Raw genomic sequence first — 22,206 nt, 5'->3', positions numbered from 1 at the left:
GCCCGGGAAGTAGTGGGGCCCCATCCTGAGCACTCGGGCTTGTGGAGAGGACTTTCACTTTTGATTTGAATGGGACTGGAGCCCTGGAGGGCTGAGCAGAGAAGGAATGTGCTCTGGCTTCACTGACTGGGACCCTGGCTGCCATGCTGAGAATAGGTGGTGGGGGCAAAGGCAGACTCGGGGAGACCAGTGAGGAGGGGGTTCCAGATATCCGCACAGAAGAGAGGAGCCTGGGCCCAGGGATGTAGAACAGAGGACGGGGTTAAGTGTTTTGAAATGAGCTTACCCAAAAGGCCTCCCTTCCTTATTTACAGTAACCAAAAGGTAGAAGCAACTCAAATGTCCAGGCCAGATAAACAGGTAAACACATGTGGTCTGTGTTTACAGTGGAATATTATTCAGCCTTCAAAAGGAAGGAATTTCTGACACAGGCAACAACATGGGTGAACCTTGAGGACGTTACTCTAAGTGAGATAAGCCAGTCACAAAAGGACAAATGCTGTGTGATTCCACTTACAGGAAGTACTGAGAGTAGTCAGATTCATAGAGACAGAAAGTGGAAGGGTGGCTGCCAGGGACTGGGAGAAGGGGCTGGGGAGGTAGTACAGACTTTCAGTTTTGCAAGATGGGAAGAGTTCTTCGGGAGATGGAGGGTAGTGACGGTTGCCAAACAGTGTGAATGTACTTAATGCCACCAAACCGTACACTTAAAAATAGTTAAGATGGTAAGTTTTATGTTATGTGTATTTTACCACAATTTTAAAAAGTGATTTTAAAAAGACATTTCTTTTCTGGCTTCCCATTTTTTTATTGTGATAAAACTCACATAAGACTCACCATTTTAACCATTTTAAGGTGTACAATTCAATGGTATTTAGCACATTCACAAGGTTTTGCAAATACTACCAGTCTCTAGTTCCAGAACATTTTCATCACCCCCAGAGGAAACTTATACCCATTAGGCAGTCACTCCCCATTCCCCCTCCCTACCCCCAGCCCCTGGCAACCACTAATGTGCTTTCTATCTTCATGGATTTGCTTCTTCTGAACATTTAATATGAATAGAATCATATAACATGTGACCTTCTGTGACTGGCTTTTTCACTTAGCATAATATTTTCAAGGTCCACCCACATTGTAGCCTTTTTATGGCTGAATAATATTCATATATATATATATATATATATATATATATATATATATATATAACATTTTGTTTATCCATTCATCTTTTGATCTATATTTGGGGTGTTTCTACCTTTTGGTTATTATGAATAGGGCTGCTGTGAACATCTCTGTTTGAACATTTATTTTCTACTATTTGGGGTCTAAGCCTTGGAGTGGAATCTCTGGGTCACATGGCAATTCTTTGTTTAACTTATTCAGTAACTGGTTCCCCTTTTTCACCCCTCTCCAGCCCCGCTGTCCAGTGTGTACTCGGTTCGGCAGAGGGAACACTGTGTGCCTCTCCCAACAGCACAGCCGTTTATAACCCTGCTGGGAACGAAGGTGAGAAAGGGCCCACAGATCAGCAGCTTGAAGCAGAAATCAGTTTTCCAAAGCCTTCTTACTCCCAACCTTTATTTATTTATTTATTTAACATCTTTATTGGAGTATAATTGCTTTACAATGGTGTGTTAGCTTCTGCTTTATAACAAAGTGAATCAGCTATACGTATACATATATCCCCATATCTCCTGCCTCTTGCGTCTCTCTCCCACCCTCCCTATCCCACCCCTCTAGGTGGTCACACAGCACTGAGCTGATCTCCCTGTGCTATGCGGCTGCTTCCCACTAGCTATCTATTTTACATTTACTCCCCATCTTTAATAACCAAATGTCCCCAATGTGCCCTTGTGGACACATCTATAAAGCAAACAGATCCCAAGATGCTAAAATGCACTGGGCCTGCTCTCTGGGCTCCTCAGTGTTTTCTACGTGCTTTAGACGTAAAGCTTTGCTGGTTATCAACATGCCCAGAAGTATAATCAGGCCAATCACTAATCACTGTGTTAAAATGGAATTTTCACTTTTCTCTTCCCACTTCTGTCCTAATAATGACTTTTTTGGGGGCTTAAACCAGTTATTTTATTACATTTGCCTTACGACTTTTAAGCATTTATGAAAAAGAATGATTTATTTCAAGAAAGAAAAGCTAAATTTAATATTTTTTTAAAAGAACATTTGGTAAAAAAGTCATTTTTAGTTTTAAATAGGAGGAACATTACTCTTGCACATATCCATAAATAATGGCTTTTGAAGGTCAAGGAAATGACTAGGTTTTCACCCAGTTTTGTGTAATTTACCATTTAGATTACTCCTCAAATCTTGGAACATCATATGCGGCCATTCCTGTGAGGTCATTTACTCTGTCAAATCCCGCATTCCCTTCAGCTTCCCCAGGGACAAATGTGAGTACAGAAGCATTTTCTCTGCTGTCATTTGTCATCATCAACGCATTTGTATCACCTGCTCTGCCTGGGTGTAGAGATACAGAAGGGGCTGGGGTGAAGCTGGCACAGATGGGACTTAGTGCAGTGCAGGAAAGCAGAGGTCAAGAGTTGTTTAATTCAGGGTTTTCCCTGGTAGCCCAGAGGCTGGGGCTCCACACTCCCAGTGCAGGGGGCCCGGGTTCGGTCCCTGGTCAGGAAACTGGATCCTGTGTGCCACAACTGGGAGTTTGCATGCCGCAACTGGAGATCCCACATGCCACAACTGGGACCCGGCACAGCCAAATAAATAAATAAATGGATGAATATTTTTTTAAAAAATGAGTTGTTTAATTCATTCCAGCTGGTGTTGAAACACATAGATTAAAAAGCTGACATAATTTCTTAAAATTGAAAGCACTCAAAGATTTTCTGGCATTCAACACTGGTTTAGAAAAAAATAAGTATGAGGGTTGTGTGTGTGTGTGTGTGTGTGTGTGTGTGTGTGCTGTGTGTTTTCTAAGACTTGGACATTTTATTGAAGTGGACCATTTCCTGTGAATGGGTAATTCTGAAACTTGAACAGAAAGAGAAAATGTGTTTGAAAACTAAGGACCGTACACTAATGGTATTTTTGTCCCCTTGGGGAAATGGTGACATCTGCATAATATCAATACTTCGTTTTCAGTTGTGTTTCTGTTCCTTCCTTTCTACAACGGGCACTTTCGTCCCCCATAGCTCTAAAGATTCATTCCTCCTTTTTCCAGCAATTGTGACAACTTGCTCTCCCCCCTCAGTTTTCCCCCTGCGTGTAGCCTGGTCCCCCAGGAGCTGCCCAGCTTCTCTTCCTCCCTGGGAAATGCGGGGAAGGGAGTGGGAGCCGCAGAGCCCTCTGTAAAGCAAACTGTGTTTGGCTGAACCCTGCTCGAGGGCGTGTGTCTGTGTGGTTTTGCCTGTGCCTGCATTTTTTTTTTTTTTAAATGGTTTTTAGTATATTCACAGACTTGTGCAACCAACACCAGAACCAGTTTTAGAACATTTTCATCAACACAAGAGATAATCCCGCCCCCTGGTAAGCAGTCACTCCTCACTCCTGTCACCCCAGTCCCTGGTCACCACTGCTCTGCTTTCTGTCTCCATGGATTTACCTCTCTGGGTCATTTCATAGAAATGGAATCATTCAATATGTGTGTGCCTGCATTTTTCCAATTCGTGATGTGAGCAGCTGCAGGCTCTTTCTTCTTGTGCTCAGCAGAGCGGGTCTCCACGTGCCGTCCCCTCCACGTGTCTGTCGGGGCATTTGAGCAAAACTTAGGAAGAGCAAGCAGAGAAGTGTAGGTTTTAGACCCTGGGGGCTGAGTGAGTGGGGAGGTGAAGAGGCTCGTGATGAGAAGTGAGGCCTGTCTGGGCCGAGATTTCCCTTTGTTTGTGTCTGTTTAGTTGTGTTTCGGGGAGACGTGCTTCAAGGGGGAGCCCCTGTCTGCAAGCCCGTGTGTGAAGGAATGTTGTGGTTTCCCTCTGCAGTCTTCAGGCTGAGAGCCACAGCTGGTCAGGGACAGCTTGGGGTCAGTCCCAGGAGAGCAGAATGGCTGGGTTCAGTGAACCTGGCATTTGTCTTGGAGTCAGACGCCCGATTACTTGACCTCGTGTCCGATGGGGGCACTGGCTGCTCCAGCACCACCCCAACCCCCCAGGGCCTGTTTCCCACACTGTGGGCCACGGAGCCAGCTCTGAGACCCCAGCACTGAGCGGAAAGGGGCTGTGACCCAGACAGGGGAGGCACGGGTGGGTGCCAGATGGGCCAGGGGTCTGGGCACAGGAGAGAGAACCCGTGTCAACTAAGTCCCTTTATGAAGGGACAGGGGCTGAGGGGGCGAGGAGAGGCAAGGGCAGGAGGACTCTGTGTCTGTCTATGCCTCAGCTGCGTCCTCCGGCGCTGACCAGTGAACCAGAGGCCCTTTGCTGTGGATGTGGAGGCAAGAGGCCCTAAGTTCAAGTCCCAGTTCTGGATCCTGAAGCTGAGTGGCCTCGGGCAAATGGCTTTACTTCTCTGAGGCTCCATTTCCTTAAATGGGGAAAATACTCCTGTAATAATGACTTTTGAAGTTAGGTTTTCACTTGGCTTGTGATCCTTCTGATTATGCCTCTAATCTTGGAACATCTCATGTGGCCATTTGAGCACAATCTCCTGATTCGATGCCCTTGTGAGGGTCAAATGAGACCGTGTAGGTGACAACGCTTTGTGAACCGTGCAGTGTGTAAGAAGTAATAATGGCTGTTATTGAGTAACGAGTCCGTTTAGCCTGCTGTGGGGAAACCTATGCTAAGGCCAGTTCTGTCTGCCAGTCATGTGATTTGGGGCCGGTCTCAGTGTCAGGATTCCTCCTGTGCGAATCTGTCTGGGAATCCCTGTAGTCGTATCTGCCCTCCCCACCCCGAGAGAGGCTGAGAGAGGCTCCCACGGAAGGGCTTTACTTAGGTGAGGGGCAGCCACGAGCAATCTGCTGACTCGTGACCATTCATGAGTACAGTTTCCTCCAGACGCCTAGAGATGGGCATTCATCTGGCTTGAGCCCGAGAAGCAACACAAGAAACATTTTGCTTTCAGCATTGGCAGCAGCAGGAAGGTGATGGAGAGCCCAGACACTGTCGGATGGTGATCATAATAGCACCTTTACATAGTGCTCAACACATTCTTAGCATTTTTTGTATGTATTAGCTCATTTAATCCTCCAGACAACTCTGTGAGGGGAGGAAACTGAGGCACAGAGAGACTAAGTAACCTGCCTAAGGTCACACAGCTGGTAAGTGGCAGCACTGGGATTTGAACCCAGGGGACCCGGCTCTATCTAGAAGCCTCATTTTCAACCACTAAGTGCTGCTGCCCGTCTCTGAGGGTCTCTGAGTTCTCTCCCTCGTGATGATTCTCTCGTTAGTAAGTCCCCCGCTCCCCCACTCCCACTCCACAAGCTGCTTAGCAGGCTCTGAGGCTGCCTTGGGGGTGATGAGGACTTCTCAGGCTTTGGCCAGCAGCAGCCGTGGAGCAAAAGGTGAAAAGGCCATCAGACCCAGCGGCCGAATTCTTCTGTGTACCGTGACAGCGTCTCCCAAGATGAACCCAACATTTGGAGGCATTGCTGTACACCCATTGGAGGTGAAGAGCTCTCATCTGACTGGTTTTATCGTTACAAGCTCTGCGAAGCCTTGCTGGTCACGTGCGCTTCCCAAGGATAATCTGGGGGCCAAGGACACAGTTTGCCCCAGCCACTCCCTGCATCATCAGTGCCTGGATGGTCACAGGCTTCTGTCGGCTTCTGGTCCTCTTGTTGCCGTTTCTGGCAAATGCTATTGAACGTGGGTATGTCTCTTTAGAAAAACCTGAAATCCAAAAATACTGACCCCTGGAGAAAAGCCGAGAAATGAAGAGCTGATGAATCTGCCACGATGCTCTGCGAGGCTCCTTTAAGTAGCAGGAGAGTTCCTCAGAGAAATTATTGGAGTTTTTTCTGCCTACAAATGCTGACCTCCCAAGATAAGCAGATACATCAAGGGGTGGTTACTGTGTTACCAGAGGATGCTTTTCTGGGCTCCATGAGTGCCCAGTGAGCTCCTTTTGCATTCTATTGGTTCTTTCTGCTTACATATTTATGCTTTTTGTGAAAATTCAAACAGAAAAGAAATATTTAAGGAGGACAGTGAAATTCCTCCCACTTCCCCCCTTCCAGCTACCGTAGAGAACCCATAAAGGCTTTGATGCCTTTTCCCCAGAAGTGTGTTCCAGTCCAGTGCCAGGGCTTTTTCTGCCTGATTCCGCTTACATGCGTCTTTTCAGAAACACATTCTGTTGAGTAAAAGCCGGAACAGCCAGGACTCAGCCATTGTCATATCACTATTGTTTGTGGAGCAAAGAGCAGTGCTTCCTTCTAAAGCCCTCTGTTTCTAAGCAGGGGAACACAGTGACAAGGGGCTCCGTGTCATGACTGTGGCTTCAGAGGGCATCTGAACTGCCACGAAATCTATAACGACCACGTGACCCATCTACCACCTCCCCCAAGCCCAGGCTTGGCTGAATTTACATTTGTCTCAACTCGGTGGGAATGCGAGCCCTTCGTTTCCATGTTTATTTCTGACAGAGATGGGGCACTGAAGTGACAGTCGTGTGCTGCATTTGCTGAGGGTGGGTGCTTTGTGTCTGTCCCCACCCCCTCCCCTCCAGCCCCAGGGTCCTCCAGCCCCAGGGTCCTGGGAGAGGAGCGTTCACTTTCACTTAAGCTTCTGCTGTTTGACAGAGCAGAGGCACTTTATCCTTTGCTGCCTGAGTTGTCATAAACAGAGTAATCAGGTTTCTAGAAGGGGCCATAGGGGCCTTCTCAGGCTGTAAATAGTTTTCTTGCGCCTGCCTGAGATGCACTTTGCCTGCTGGCTGTCCCCGTAAAACCACCTTGTAGTTTTCACAGCCACCTTGGAGTTTATTTAGTGCTGGTGCCTCAGATGGGGACTCCCTGGCCTGGGACGATACACATTGTTTTTATGGTTTCTTTCTCACCAGGACCCTGCACACCAGAAAACGTGTATAAATAAGGAAACCGAGGCACAGGAAAATAGAAGTGTTTGTGAAAGACCAGAGGTTTAAGTCACAGGTTGTCCCTCAGATTGCTGGCTGTTTCTTGAACATCTATCTGTCCACCTTGGCCTTCTGGGTCCATGGCTCAGAGCACTCTGGTCTCCTGACCGCCAAAGAGCATGGAGAGTTCTTAACTGATGTGGCACCCTCCCTCACCATTCCAGCTCTGTCCTCGCTCTTGTCCCCTGGGCAGGGGTCACCTTGTACATTTTCGAAGAGAGCAGAGAGTGGGGAAACAGGAGACCTGGGTGGGTTTTGTTTTCTGGGTTTTTTCCTTTTCTTTTTACAAATCCGAATTATTTTTTCTTGTTGCAAAAACAGTAAACTGATGTAAAAAATTTTAAACAGTAACAGAGATATAAAAAATAGAAAATCTAACCCTGCAGAGAAAGCCAAAGGTAAATGTCTTTGCCTATAGCTATCTATCTCTAGCTAGTGTATGTGTGCATGTTTATTTACTAAAAGTATATATTTGGGGGAAAGTCAGATTACCCCATATCATCTGTTGTGCAACTTGGTTTTTTTTCACTTAACATAAACTCTCAAGACATTTTAATTGATTTATAGACATCTTTTCACATCTGAACATAAAACACTATCAGATGTTGTAACACCATCTATTGTATACGTTTACCGTAATTTATCAAGTCTGCGATTTATTGGTTTTTCAGGGAGAGTTGTTATCACACATCTACCCCTGCTTCATTGCCCACAGATTAAGTTCCTTACCTTCTCCCAGGCATCAGTGTCTTCATACACATTGATGAGTGTGGACCAGATGACCTCCTGGTTTTAAGGTTCCGTGACTCTAAAGTTTACAGTAATGTTGAAGTTGCTCGGCACATGAGCCACCCAAGGCCCGTAGGCAATCCGGCACCAATAAAAGTAGATTTTCTCTAAGTCAAAGCTAATATGCTTTATAAAATATTTGAAAGTATCAATAAAAACATCTGTTTCTATCCTCCAAGTTACACCAAGATCCATAGCTTTGGAACTCATACCCATTTACTCTCTGCATAGTATGTTCGAAATCAACACCATGAGAAATAAACATTTGCCCTGTGTCTGTCCTCAGGTTTGTTTAGCACAAACCCAGCAGAGGCCCACAGACTGTGTGCCAGAGTAAATTAGGTCACATCTAAAGGAGATCAGGCTGGAGCAGAGAAAATTGTTTATTGAAGATCGAATCTACATTTCGTAGCTCTAAGAAGCACTTTGAGAGACTTCTCTCACCCCGCAGGCCTCTTGCCCTTAGCCACATTTTTATTGCAACTCTGTGAGTTATTTGAACTGGGGCTGTTCTTTGAACTCATCCGCGAAGCCTGTTCCCACCTGCATTGGAGGGCATTGAAAGGTCTCAGAATCTTCCTACACAAGTCTGCTCTTTTCACATTTCCACCCATCTATAAAAGATTTGTGGGTGACTTGAGAGGTCTTGGACTTGGCTGCATGAACCATTAGAAGCAGCATCTGGTTTTAAATGAGTGACCCCAGCCTGTGAAAATGTACAGCCCAGGCACCTGATTGCACATCGGGGCATTCGGGTCATGCCGGTCTACGAGCTGACTGAAGCGTCCCCCGGGCTGGTGAAGGATGATTGTCCCCTTAGGTTAGTAATGAGGGCTTCAGTTACAGCCCAGATGCCTTAGCTCTCTTAGAGATTTGACCTTGGACTGGGAAGTTCCAAATGCACTGTCGCATGTGTGCCTCCCGAGAGCTCAGCAGGCAGACCATCAGGTGGGATGTTAGCGGAGCCCATCAACACCAGGTCTCACAATTCTCTCTAAACCCAGCTGCTCTTCTGCCGCAGAGCACATCTTTTAAAATTTATTTTAGTAACTTTTAATTTTAATATAATTTAGACTTACAGAAAAGTTGCAAGAAAGGTATAAGGAACACTCCCCACCCATATACCTTTTGCCTAGATTTACTACTTTTTTTACATTTTGGCCCATTTACTTCATCATTCTCTCTCTGTGTCTCTTCTGTCTCTGTCTCTTTATCATCTGTCTATCGATCCATCTCTATCTTTATCTGTTCATCCATCCATCCATTCATCCATCCATCCATCCATCTAATGATCTATGCATATTTCTCCTGAACCATTGGAGACATGGTACCTCTTCACTCCTAACTACATCAGCATGAATTTCCTAAGAACACAGACTTTCTCTTACATAATCACAGTACAGTTACATTTTTTCCCAGTCCAGGAGCATCATAGCACATCCTTTAACTGTTGGAGGAAAGAAGGAGACAAATATTTATTTATAGAAGCCTGCTGATGCCAGGCCTTGCACAAAGGCACTTTACATACATTGTGGCATTTTTGTCTTCTAAACGGTCCTGTGGAATCAATGTTTATTTTCCCTGGTTTATAGACAAACAAACTCAGCCTTGGAGAAATTCAGTAACTTGCCCACGGTAGTCACTGGGGAGCAGGGACACAGACCCAGGTCTGTCTGATATTCCCACTGGCCTGGCACTGGTGCCTGAAGACCGTGAGGCACACACCTGACGTGTGTCTGTCCTCAGAGAGGCAGCGGTCCCACCTGTCTTTCGTTTATCTCAGTATATGATCTCAACTCCTCTCGTTCATTCAGGGAGCAGCGTCTTTCTCAGGGCAGAGCACGTTGGCAAGGTGTTCACTGCTTGGAGCTTATCTTCAGCCCTGTAAAGATGAAACCAGCAACAACACATACAGGCCTGTCTGAACGATGGCCATGCTTGTGCACATATGCATGCTTGCTGAAACGGCTGATCACGCGGAGCGGGAGGACAAACATTACATTCATTGGGACAGGGAGTGGGAAAAACACAGACTTCCTGTTTTTGCCCAACACAGTTGGGGAAGCTTATCATTAACCTGGATCTTAGGGTTTAGCTTGGCAAGGCTTCTGAGAGGAGTGGAATTTTAGAACTTTGAGCCACATAAGCATGGATATTTTACGTCTGGAGAGGACTTAAGACGTATAGACTAACTTCCTCATTCCAGACACTGGGGAACTAAGGAAAGGAAAATTAGTTTGTCCTTGTCATGTACCTAATCGGTCGCTGAGCTGGAACTGAAACCCAGTCCTCTGTCTTCCAAGATCAGGTTCTTTCACTACGTCAGGAAGTCTTGTGCTTTTTACAGCCCAAACTGTTTTCAGTTATTACTCCTACCTCAAGCACACCTGTCCTGCATTTCATGTTTGGCAAAAGTACTGTATCTGCCAAAGCACTTACATTAGTGAGTAATTAACTAGCTCCCCATTTCTATGAATCGAAAAACACAGACACACCAGACTTTCTCATCAGGGTAAGGATCTAACCAAGATTAGCATCTCAGTAAAGAAACTCAAAGTATGATCTCAACTCAGGTTTTTTTGTTTGTTTGTTTGTTTTTAAATTTTTTAAAGTCTTTATTGAATTTGTTACAATATTGCTTCTGTTTTATGCTTTGGTGTTTTGGCCGCCGGGCATGTGGGATCTTAGCTCCCTGCCCAGGGATCAAACCCACACCCCCTGCATTGGAAGGCGAAGTCTGAACCACTGGACCGCCAGGGAAGTCCCTCAACTCCGGTTTTTTAAATGTCAAAAATAACAATCCTTCCTTGATATATTATTACCTTCAAAGACCCTTCAGGACTTGGACTTCTTAGAGAACCCAGGTTGGGAATTAGCGTAAGGCATCATGCTGCCTGCTCCAAGGCACTCAGGATTGTCTGTGACCCCAGTGGACAGATTTTACTCTACAAGAGTACCACCTAGACCATATTCTGCCTTCCTCTCACCCCCTCTCCCCCATCGTCCAGAGTTCCCATAGGACGTAAGGCAAATAATAGCCATGTTTATATGAACTGTTCAAGGATAGAGTGATTATACATATAACCCCACACCCTTTATGAATCAAATATGATTTTGAACCTAGTTGAGTTTAACAAAAAGATACTTTAGGTCAGTGACAGAAAGGAAAGTAGACTGAACTATCCTAAATCAAATATTTGCAAAATAATACCACACATAAAAAATGTTTCTAACTGGTTAAGATTTCTCACATGCCCTGACACCAGACACAATACAGATTTTTGATGGGCAAGATTTTCATTTCATGGGTCCCTTAGAAAATGATACACTGAAGGGAACTGGTTAAAGTGAAGAAGCTGCTTGTGGCCGCTGGAGGTGCTTTGCCCCAAGGGGCCAGTATCTTGGCATACCTGTAACCCATCTGCAGTTCACCAGTGGAGAAACTCCAGATTAATATGATTAATTGGAAGATTACTAAAAATCTCATGAGTATTTTAAGTGATGACAAGGGTGTCAATAAAATCCAATTTCTATTGCTGATTAAAATCTTGGGAGGAAATAGAGCCAATGAAATGTACTTTTTTTTCCTATGTAAATAGATACTTTAAAAAAAATTTTTTTTTAAATAGATACTTTTTTTTTTTAGTTTTTCAAAACAAACAACTTTCTATTGAAGTAGAGTTGATTTACATGTTGTATTAGTTTCAGGTGTACAGCAAAATAATTCAGTTATACATATATATGTCTATTCTTTTTCAGATTCTTTTCCATTGTAGGTTATTACAAGATATTGAATATAGTTCCCTCTGCCATAGAGTAGGTCCTTGTTGTTTATTTGTTTTATATATATAGTAGTGTGTATCTGTTAATCCCAAACTCCTAATTTATCCCCCTCCCCCCTTTCCCCTTTGGTCACCATAAATTTGTTTTCTATGTCTGTGAGTCTATTTCTGTTTTGTAAATAAGTTCATTTGTATCATTTTTTTTTAGATTGCACATATAAGTGATATCATATGATATTTGTCTTTCTCTGACTTACTTCACTTAGTGTCACAATCCTCTAGGTCCATCCGTGTTGCTGCAGTGTACTTTTTAAATTTAAATGAAAATCTTAATTGAGACTCACTCATTTTAGCGCCTAACTTGTCCGCAGTGTGACTTCATATTGTTCTTTGGTGACCAGCAGCGGTGAGGGTGTTTATTCCTCGGGAGGCATGCTCTGCTCTCAGCAGTAGTTGCTACACTTATGCTTGGATAAAAGCCTCTTGAGTTGCTCTTTCAGTCTGGAGGAGACGATGAGAGAGACACTGGCCCTCGTGCCCAGTCACTAGGCAACGGGACAGGCAAGGAGCAGGATCGGTCCAGAACTGCCCTGCGTGTCTGCTCTGTTGTCCAAGCACACATGAGCCCGGGCCGGCCACAGCAGAGTCACATGGGCAGAAACGTGCCTGGCTAAGAGGAGCCAGCAGAGCACCCAGCCTCAGCCCTCCTGTTGATAAACTCAGAGGACTGGCCACTTTGCCCAGCCCGAGAGCTCAGTTGGGTCTGCATTTTTGTGTGGCCACTCACCCTAATGAGAGGCAAAGATCCTGCCTCTTAGCCCTCCTCCTGTCTTCCCTGGAGAAGGGCTCGGTCCTCCTTAGCCAGGCTCATACTCAAAGTCTCCCAGCTTATGGAGAGCACCGTTTGCACTTTAGGGAGGTGTGGGCATGCTCTGGGAGCTGCCTGGGCCACACACTGAAGACTGTTTCCCTTTGGGAAAGTGCTTGACCTCTGGACACTGCAGAGAGGGAGGTCTGAAAGGGCCACTTGGGTTTCTCCAATTCAGGGCTGAACCGTCCAAGGAAATTCTTATTGACTATTATTGTCCTCAGCCCAGATGAGACAAATGAGGGCTTTTCATGGTAGAATTACCCAAGTATTAGCCCTTGTTAGGGATGAGACCTCAGACTTTCCCACTGTATTACTATGGTAGAGTAGGACCCATATCAAATGTAATTAGATGTTGAAGTTCAATTTATCATAGAAAGCAGATGGTGATTATGCAAATGTGGGCTATGCTATTAGTACGGGTTTAGAAAATTGCATCCTTCTCTTCCACATTGGGTTGGCTTATGGCTACTAATTCTTGAACCTCCTGGAGACTCCAGTCTGATTAAGGTTTGCACAGACCAAACAGACACACTTCCTCCCTCCAGGAGCTTTGATTAGGCCCGGGTCTTCGTTTCTAAACTGTGTTCCTTAGAGATGCCTTTGGGACTGCTGGATGGGGGGTGGCAGCAGGGTGTTGGATCGCAAGGTTTGTCTAGAGCAGCACCTCTTTATTTGTTGAATATGTTGGGCTGGTGGGCAAGCTTTTGTTTGAAGAAAGGATTTCAAGGCTAACAAAATTTTGGAAGCCACTGCCCTAAACCAAAGGTTGTCGCTGTGAATGTCTATGTATATGTATTAAGTTCACAAATCCTTTCTATGTTCTTTTTTCTTTATTGGGTTTTTTAAAAATTATAAGTCAAACAATATGAGACATATAAGAAGTAGGTTAAACATCTCCCCCTTACTCCCTTCCAATTCTGCTCTTTGAAGATAACCAGTACTGATAGGTTGATATGTACTGTCCCATACCTTTCTGTGTCTGTGCTGATATCCCTTAAAATGTTTTCATTGTGAAAAATTTCAAACATACAGAACAGTAGAGACAAGTGTAATTAACCCCTGTGTACTCATCCCCCAATTCCAATAATTATCAAAATTTTACATTTGCTTCATCTTTTTCTTATATATTTTTGGGTTTTTGCTTTGTTTTACAAGAATATCATCATATTACACCCGTACTTGGCAACCTGCTTTTTACTTTATCTTAAACATTTTTTCCTGATCAGCTCATTTACCACCTTCTTTCAATGGCTACATAGTTTTCCATTGTAGGTGTGAACCATCAATTACTCAATCATTATCCTATTCTTGGACATTCAGGCTGTTTCCAAAAATTTTTGCAATAAATTATAAATTTATTATAATAAATTAACTGCAATAAATGTCCTTGTACATAAGTATTTACATATTGGTGTATTTATTTCTGTAGGCTAGATTTCCAAAAGTGGGATGGCAGGATCCTGTGCTATATATATTTTAAGTTTTATTCAATATGCTAAAGTATCTTCTCAGAAGATTGTAGATACACAACCTCCCACCAGCAACATATGGATATGCCCATTTCCTTATCTCTTCGACAGCCCTGGATGTGATATCTCGTTAAAATTGTTACGAATCATTTTTGTAAAGAGATGGCATAAAATCAATGTTTTATATCTCTCTGCAAATGGATTATTTTTCTGCATTCATTTTGTAAATTATAGTTTTTTGATCATTATTTGGGGGAACATAGCCAGTAGGAGCATCTGGAATAGATAGAGGGCAAGAAGGAAATGTCTTTTGAAGACCAAACCACTGCTCTCTGTTCCCGTTAGTTTGCGCAGCGCAAAACGGGTGCTGGCCGCGTGGTACACATCTGCAATCTGCCGGAGGGAAGCTGCACCGAGAATGACGTCATTAACCTGGGGCTGCCCTTTGGAAAGGTCACTAATTACATCCTCATGAAGTCTACTAATCAGGTAGGTCTGGGCACTTTCACACTGGTATGTACCAGATAGACCACACATTGGTGGAGGGGAACTACGTAATTTTTTTAGAAAGCAGCTGTTCATAACATAAAGGGGTAGTACACAGCTGGCCTCCAGCTGGTACAGCACAGAGGTTTTCATTGATGGTGGTGTTTTGTTTCCTCCTGTTTCACCTTACCCTTCTTGTGATGGATCCAGGCCTTTGTGAGTTACCTAGAGGTGAGGATGTGCTTTGGAATGAGGTACTCATTATCACAGAAAAGCTAGCAGGTCCCTAAAACAGAAATCCATGGACTTGAGTCTTTTCACCATGTTACCCACCCCCTGAGCTAATGCTACTGTCTTTTTTACTTTCTAAGTTTCTCATCTCTTGAGGGCATGGATTTTGGAGCCAGCCAACAACTGACAGGGAAGAGGTTATTTTCACTGATCCTTGGTTTTAGCAACTGAGGCTCTTGGTTCTCAGAGCAGAAGAGTAGGTGGGAATTAATGGATGCCTGGTGAATCTACGGAACTAAGAACCCTTAGCCTATGAGGATTGACTGAGTCTTTGGGGGTTAATATGTTTGTCTTCATTTCTAAAGTCAAAGCGGGTAGTTTATACAGTGACTAGTCAGAAGTAAGAATATTTAGTCTTTTATTTTTAATAAATATTTTAACTTTAGGAATCAGAGGAACAGGCATAGGAGAAATTCTTTTCTTAATTAAGGCATGAACTTTGGAGACTCAAAGCCACCTTGGATCATCAGTGGTCTTCCTCTGTCAACCTGGGCTTAGACTACTCATTTAGTCTCTTCATTCCTCCTTCTCAGAATTATATTTTGGGCAAATTTCCAAAATTCAGCTTGCAACATGAATGCAGTGAGATTCACTGAATTCGTTTTATTCCCATGTGACCGGTGAGAGCTCGAGGTGCTAAAATGTTTGCATGAAGAAACAGGCACTTAGAGTCAGACAGAGAAAGATAAATACTGTATGATACCACTTATATTGTGGAATCTAAAATATACAACAAACTAATGAATATAACATAAAAGAAGCAGACTCACAGATATAGAGAAAAAACTAGTGGTTACAAGTGGGGTGGGGGAAGGGGCAATATAGGGATGGGCAAGTGGGAGGTACAAACTACTGGGTGTACGATAGGCTCAAGGATGTATTGTACAACACGGGAAATATACCCAATATTTTGTAATAACTGTAAATGGAAAGTAACCTTTAAAAATTGTATAAAAATAAAAAATTTAAGAATTTTTAAAAGAAGAAAGAGGCACTTAGAAAGCTGAGTGGCGGAATTTGAAAGAACCCTGACTTTTTTTTTTTTAACATCTTTATTGGAGTATAATTGCTTTACAATATTGTGTTAGTTTCTGCTGTATGACAAAGTGAATCAGCTGTACATATACATATATCCCCATATCCCCTCCCTCTTGAGTCTCCCTCCCACCCTCCCTATCCGACCCCTCTAGGTGGTCACAAAGCATCGAGCTGATCTCCCTGTGCTATTCGGCTGCTTCCCACTAGCTATCTGTTTTACATTTGGTATATATGTCAATGCTACTCTCTCACTTCGTCCCAGCTTACCCTTCCCCCTCCCCATGTCCTCAAGTCCATTCTCTACATCTGTGTCTTTATTGCTGTCCAGCCCCTAGGTTCGTGAGAACCATTTTTTTTTTTTTTTAGATTCCATATATATGTGTTAGCATACGGTATTTGTTTTTCTCTTCCTGACTTACTTCTCTCTGTATGACAGACTCTAGGCCCATCCACCTCACTACAAATAACTCAATTTCGTTTCTTTTTATGGCTGAGTAATATTCCGTTGTATATATGTGCCACATCTTCTTTATCCATTCATCTGTCGATGGACACTTAGGTTGCTTCCATGTCCTGGCTATTGTAAATAGAGCTGCAATGAACATTGTGGTACATGACTCTTTTTTGAATTATGGTTTTCTCAGGGTATATGCCCAGTAGTGGGATTGCTGGGTTGTATGGTAGTTCTATTTTTAGTTTTTTAAGGAACCTCCATACTGTTCTCCATAGTGGCTGTATCAATTTACATTCCCACCAACAGTGCAGGAGGGTTCCCTTTACTCCACACCCCCTCCAGCATTTATTGTTTGTAGACTTTTTGATGATGGCCATTCTGACCGGTGTGAGGTGATACCTCACTGTAGTTTTGATTTGCATTTCTCTAATGATTAATGATGTTGAGCATTCTTTAATGTGTTTGTTGGCAATCTGTATATCTTCTTTGGAGAAATGTCTATTTAGGTCTTCTGCCCATTTTTGGATTGGGCTGTGTTTTTTTTTTTGATATTGAGCTGCATGAGCTGCTTGTGTATTTGGGAGATTCATCCTTTGTCAGTTGCTTCGTTTGCAAATATTTTCTCCCATTCTGAGGGTTGTCTTTTCGTCTTGTTTATGGTTTCCTTTGCTGTGCAAAACCTTTTAAGTTTCATTAGGTCCCATTTGTTTATTTTTGTTTTTATTTCCATTTCTCTAGGAGGTGGGCCAAAAAGGATCTTGCTGTGATGTATGTCATAGAGTGTTCTGCCTATGTTTGCCTCTAAGAGTTTTATAGTGTCTGGCTTTACATTTTGGTCTTTAATCCATTTTGAGTTTATTTTTGTGTATGGTGTTAGGGAGTGTTCTAATATTATTCTTTTACATGTAGCTGTCCAGTTTTCCCAGCACCACTTATTGAAGAGGCTGTCTTTTCTCCATTGTATATTCTTGCCTCCTTTATCAAAGATAAGGTGACCATATGTGTGTGGGTTTATCTCTGGGCTTTCTATCCTCTTCCATTGATCTATATTTCTATTTTTGTGCCAGTACCATACTATCTTGATTACTGTAGCTTTGTAGTATAGTCTGAAGCCCAGGAACCTGATTTCTCCTGCTCCGTTTTTCTTTCTCTTTCTCTTTTCTTTTTCTTTGGCTATTCAGGGTCTTTTGTGTTTCCATACAAATTGTGAAATTTTTTGTTCTAGTTCTGTGAAAAATGCCATTGGTAGTTTGATAGGGATTGCATTGAATCTGTAGATTGCTTTGGGTAGTATAGTCATTTTCACAATATTGATTCTTTCAATCCAAGAACATGGTATATCTCTCCATCTGTTTGTATGGTCTTTAATTTCTTTCATCAGTGTCTTATAGTTTTCTGCATACAGGTCTTTGTCTCCTTAGGTAGGTTTATTCCTAGGTATTTTATTCTTTTTGTTGCAATGGTAAATGGGAGTGTTTCCTTAATTTCTCTTTCAGATTTTTCATCATTAGTATATAGGAATGCAAGAGACTTCTGTGCATTAATTTTGTATCCTGCTACTTTACCAAATTCATTGATTAGCTCTAGTAGTTTTCTGGTAGCATCTTTAGGATCCTCTATGTATAGTATCATGTCATGTGCAAACAGTGACCGTTTTACTTCTTCTTTTCTGATTTGGGTTCCTTTTATTTCTTTTTCTTCTCTGATTGCTGTGGCTAAAGCTTCCAAAACTATGTTGAATAATAGCAGTGAGAGTGGGCAACCTTGTCTTGTTCCTGATCTTAGAGTAAAAGAACCCTGACTTTTTGGTTTCCCATGCTTCTGCCGTAGACTGTGACAGCACGGAGAAAGGCATGTCTGAAATTCAAAAGCAGATGTGAGGGAAGGAGGGAGGATGAGCTTGTTAAGCCTGTGCAGTTCAAGGAAATGGGAGATGAGGGCCCACAGCAAGGGCTCCCTTGCCACAGGCCATGTTTCCTTTTCAACACTGAGGGACCAGATCAGTGCAGCGTCAGTATAGTACAAATCCAACAAATCTAAGACAATAACAGTGATGAATCTGCCACAGCAGCTCCTGGGGTCAACTGACAGGTCAGTCAAAACAGGCTATTTAGAAACTCCCTGTAGGCACCGATTGAGTGGAAACCCCATTTCTATGTAAGGGTTTTTATCAGAAAAGTTAAAGAGGAGAGGTGCTGTGGAAACATAACTGAGGGTCTCCTCTCTCTCCAGCTCACAAAGACATGGCCTTCCTTCAAGCCTGGGGAGCCCCCGAGTTTTTTAGTGTATTTCTTTCTTTGCAAACAAATTGAGAGCTCAGATACCCAGGGCTTGTGTCTGTCTCCTGTCATCGCCACCACCGAATAGCAAGTTTTTCAGGGATAAGCCCAAGGTCACTTGTGCAGCAGACTCACTCCCCGCCACTCCCTTCCCTCGGGGGAACTGTGAGTTAATGGACCCTCCCATCCAGAGGGACTCCTGTGGCATGATGTAGCCCAGGATGGACATATGTAAATAAGAATAATGTTTGGTAACCATGGGGATCAGGAGAGGGGCCATCTTATAATGAGCTCTTTTGCTGAAGTTAATAAATGTCTCTATGAACAGATGGGATCAAAGAAAGCTCTTCCTTGTACTGAATTTTTTCCTTTTTATTGAGGTATAAAACACATACTCTAAAATGCACTAGTCTTAAGTGTACTCCATTAATTTTTTACATGTGCACACCTATGTATTTGCTATGCAGGTCAAGATATAGAACATTTCCAGAACTCCAGAAGGTTTCCTCATTTCCCTTCCCAGTCAATATCCCACCCCCAAGCCCGAGGGAAGCTCAGCTCTGACTTTACCACCATCAGTTTGTTTTGCCTAATTCTTGAACTTCATATACATGGAGTCATACCTTGAACAGAATTTTCTTTAAGACCATTAAAGTCAAGTCCAATGTCTGTCCTTCCTTTCTTTCCTAGGCCTTTTTAGAGATGGCTTACACAGAGGCTGCCCAGGCCATGGTCCAGTATTACCAAGAAAAATCTGCGATGATCAATGGTGAGAAGTTGCTCATTCGGATGTCCAAGAGATACAAGGAATTGCAGCTGAAGGTAAAGCATTCTCTCCTTCATTCAGTCATTCAACAAGCAACAGCTAAGTGTCTCCTCCTTGTCAGCCACTGGCCTAAGTGCTGGTGGGAAGGAGAGCACAGGAAAAGATCCAAAAATTACCCACTGCCTTTGAGGATATCACATGGAAAGGCAAACCCATTATAACATGGCAAGAAAAGTGCTCATTGAGGTAAGTACAAGATGCAAAGGGGTGCCTGGGGCAAGATGACTACCTACCTGGGACCCAAGGAGGATTTTAAGAGAAGTCTTGAAAGATGAAGAAAGAAGGGAAAGATGGTTGCTTTTCAGAGGTGAGAGTTCCAAGCATAAACCCCTGAATGAAACCCAGACAGGTCTTCAGTAACTTTTTCTTCATCTGTCGCCCCCTTGATCTTATATTCTCTCCTCCATCCTCTCTATGTTTATTGTCTTAAGCCCCATAGAAAGCCTTCTAAGCAGCACATGACTGAGTTGGCCATTGTCTGAACTCAGGATTGAATTGAGGTAATTCCAAACAGGGCTTTTGTTTTTGTTTCAGCTTGCTCTACCATTCTCTTCTTTTTTTCTTTCTTTTTTGTTTTATCGTGAAGTATAACATACAGACAGAAAAGTGACTAATTTTGTATTGCACAGTTGAAAAAGTAATAATGGGTGAACTCCCATAAATCCCACAAAACCACCACCAAAGTCAAGAAATAGGACACGGACAGCACCAAGAAGACTTTGTAAGTCCCTTCCTGTGCTCAACCCCTCCCTCTCCACTCTCCTGACCCTGAGATAACCATTTCCTTGCTTTTCCTTATTATTCTACCCCCTCTCTATGCCTTTTTTAACATTATAGTTTAGTTTTACCTATTTTGAACTTTATGTGAATGGAATCATACTGTGTTCTTTCATTCAACGTTATGCCATCTATGTTGGGTGCATCTTTATTTTCATTGTTATATAAATTTCCATTGTATGACTATAAATTTGTTTAGCCATTCCACTGTTGATGGACATTTGGGTTCCAGTTTTAGGGTATGAGAGACACTGCTACTATGAACATTTTCAACCATGTTATCCCAGTATCCATGTACATGTGCATATAACCAGGGAAATGTACATAACTAGAAGTAGAATTGCTGGATCACAAGGCATGCTTACCCTCAACTGTACTAGATGATAGCATTCCTACTAGTAGTGTCTGAGAGTTTTCAGTAGCTCACCTTCTTGCTAACACTTAGTCTTGTCCAACTTTTTAATTTTTGCCTCTCTGGGGAGAGTGTAATGGTTTATTATGATTTTATTTTTTATTTTCTATATTAATTGAGGTTGAGCAGTTTTTCATGTGTTTGTTGGTTATTCCATCTAGGTCTTCTCCAGTGGGAAATTTCTTTTTAAGCCATTTGCCCATGCTTTTCTTTTCGATTGTATCTTCCTATTGGTTTGCAGGAGTTCTCTTGGCTGGAGTCATTAGTCCGTTTGGATTTATTGTATTTAATGCCATATTTGTGGTTAAATCTAACTTCTTATTTTGTGCTTTCTACTGTCCTATTTAATGGGATTTTCCAGTTGAGTTCAGCTCATTCCATATTTAGTTAGGGTCCATTTTGTTCAAGGCTCACAGCCCTTAATCTGCCTTCAAGGTTCAAGTCGGAAGACAAAGGCTCAGTGGTTGTTTCTAGCTAGGACTAGCATTCTGACAAGTCTACATATGTAGATTGGTAACATGTCAACCAGTTGTCAAAGTCCTGATTCTGCTTTGCTTGCATTATTGCTTCTGAAGTTCCTTTGCCAACAGTTCTGCTTCAGGCAGAACCTGGCACTTTTTTTCCAACTCACGAAAGCCTGTTGCTTTTCTCAGACAAGTCAACGATCCCACCCCATTCTGTACCCAAAGTTCTTGTTCCGCTGGATTCTGCCCTGGGGGCTTAGAATTGAATTACTGCACTGAATTCCCAGGGAAGCTTTGGTCTCCAAATGAGATGTTGTCATAAGGTTCTAATTAGGATTAACTGCAGTACTCTGCTTCTTAAAGTACCAAGGCGTTTGTAGTCCCTTATCAAGAGAGGTCCTTTGGGGTGGTGCAAAAACTGTGGGTTAAAGAGGTCAGATGGTCAAAGTTTGCATTCAGCAAATGTTCAGTGAGTGCTCACCATGGGTGGGAACTGGGCCAGGCCCCACGGATTTGGAGGTAGCAAGTCTGGGGAGGCAGAACGCATAAACATAGAACCATCAACAGCCATGTGACCTACACTAGATTGCAGAGTGGTAGCGCCAGCCGAGCCTCTATGCCTTCCCTCTTTGATGACCTTGGGCAATTGCTTAACCTCTGTGAACCTCAGTTTCCAGATCAGTAAAGGACTATACCTTGTGTTCTTTGATTTTAAGCATTTTTTTTTTCATACATGGTCTCTTTGAGGCTCACAATCACCCTCCCCTATGAGGTGTATAGGGTGGATAATAACAGTAATTAAAATAGTACCAACAATAATAACAAGAATATGTACCTTTAATTGAGTCCTGGGTCAAGTAATGTGCCAAGCACTTTAATACATTATCTACTGCGATCCTGGCGTCAGTCCTGTCAGACAGGTATTATTATCTCAGTTTTACAGATGAGGAAACTGAGGCTCATAGAAGTTCAGTAACTTGCCCAAGATCATAGTTACTGGAAGAGCTGTGATTAAAACCTAGGACTGTTTTGGTTTTGCACTGTATTTGCACCTCTATATTGTGTTTTTATAATCTCTATTGTCCATGTGAAAAACAGAGAAATCAGGTAATTTGCTTACAGTCATCCAGTCAGTAAGCAGCAGAGATGGTATTCTAATAGAGCTTAGCAAACTTCAGTGTGCATACAAATCGCTTATGGATCTCGTTAAAATTT

At 42.9% G+C, this 22,206-nt stretch overlaps 1 protein-coding gene across 4 annotated transcripts in view; it reads left to right on the top strand.

Annotated features, from left to right (window-relative positions):
- Positions 1-22,206, top strand: part of RBM20 (RNA binding motif protein 20) — a 212,139-nt gene that overhangs the window by 150,434 nt on the left and 39,499 nt on the right. For all 4 annotated transcript variants that reach the window (XM_059900652.1, XM_059900650.1, XM_059900651.1 and 1 more), the window contains exons 4-7: positions 1,418-1,509; positions 2,314-2,411; positions 14,310-14,453; positions 19,203-19,334. In XM_059900652.1, the coding sequence (XP_059756635.1) occupies positions 1,418-1,509; positions 2,314-2,411; positions 14,310-14,453; positions 19,203-19,334 (466 nt within the window). The remainder of the gene's footprint in view (positions 1-1,417; positions 1,510-2,313; positions 2,412-14,309; positions 14,454-19,202; positions 19,335-22,206) is intronic.

This window comes from Balaenoptera ricei, chromosome 16 (assembly GCF_028023285.1).
Source record: "Balaenoptera ricei isolate mBalRic1 chromosome 16, mBalRic1.hap2, whole genome shotgun sequence".
Taxonomy (NCBI): Eukaryota; Metazoa; Chordata; class Mammalia; order Artiodactyla; family Balaenopteridae; genus Balaenoptera; species Balaenoptera ricei.
The sequence above is the reverse complement of the archived record's forward strand: the minus strand, read 5'-3'. Positions and strand labels throughout refer to the sequence as shown.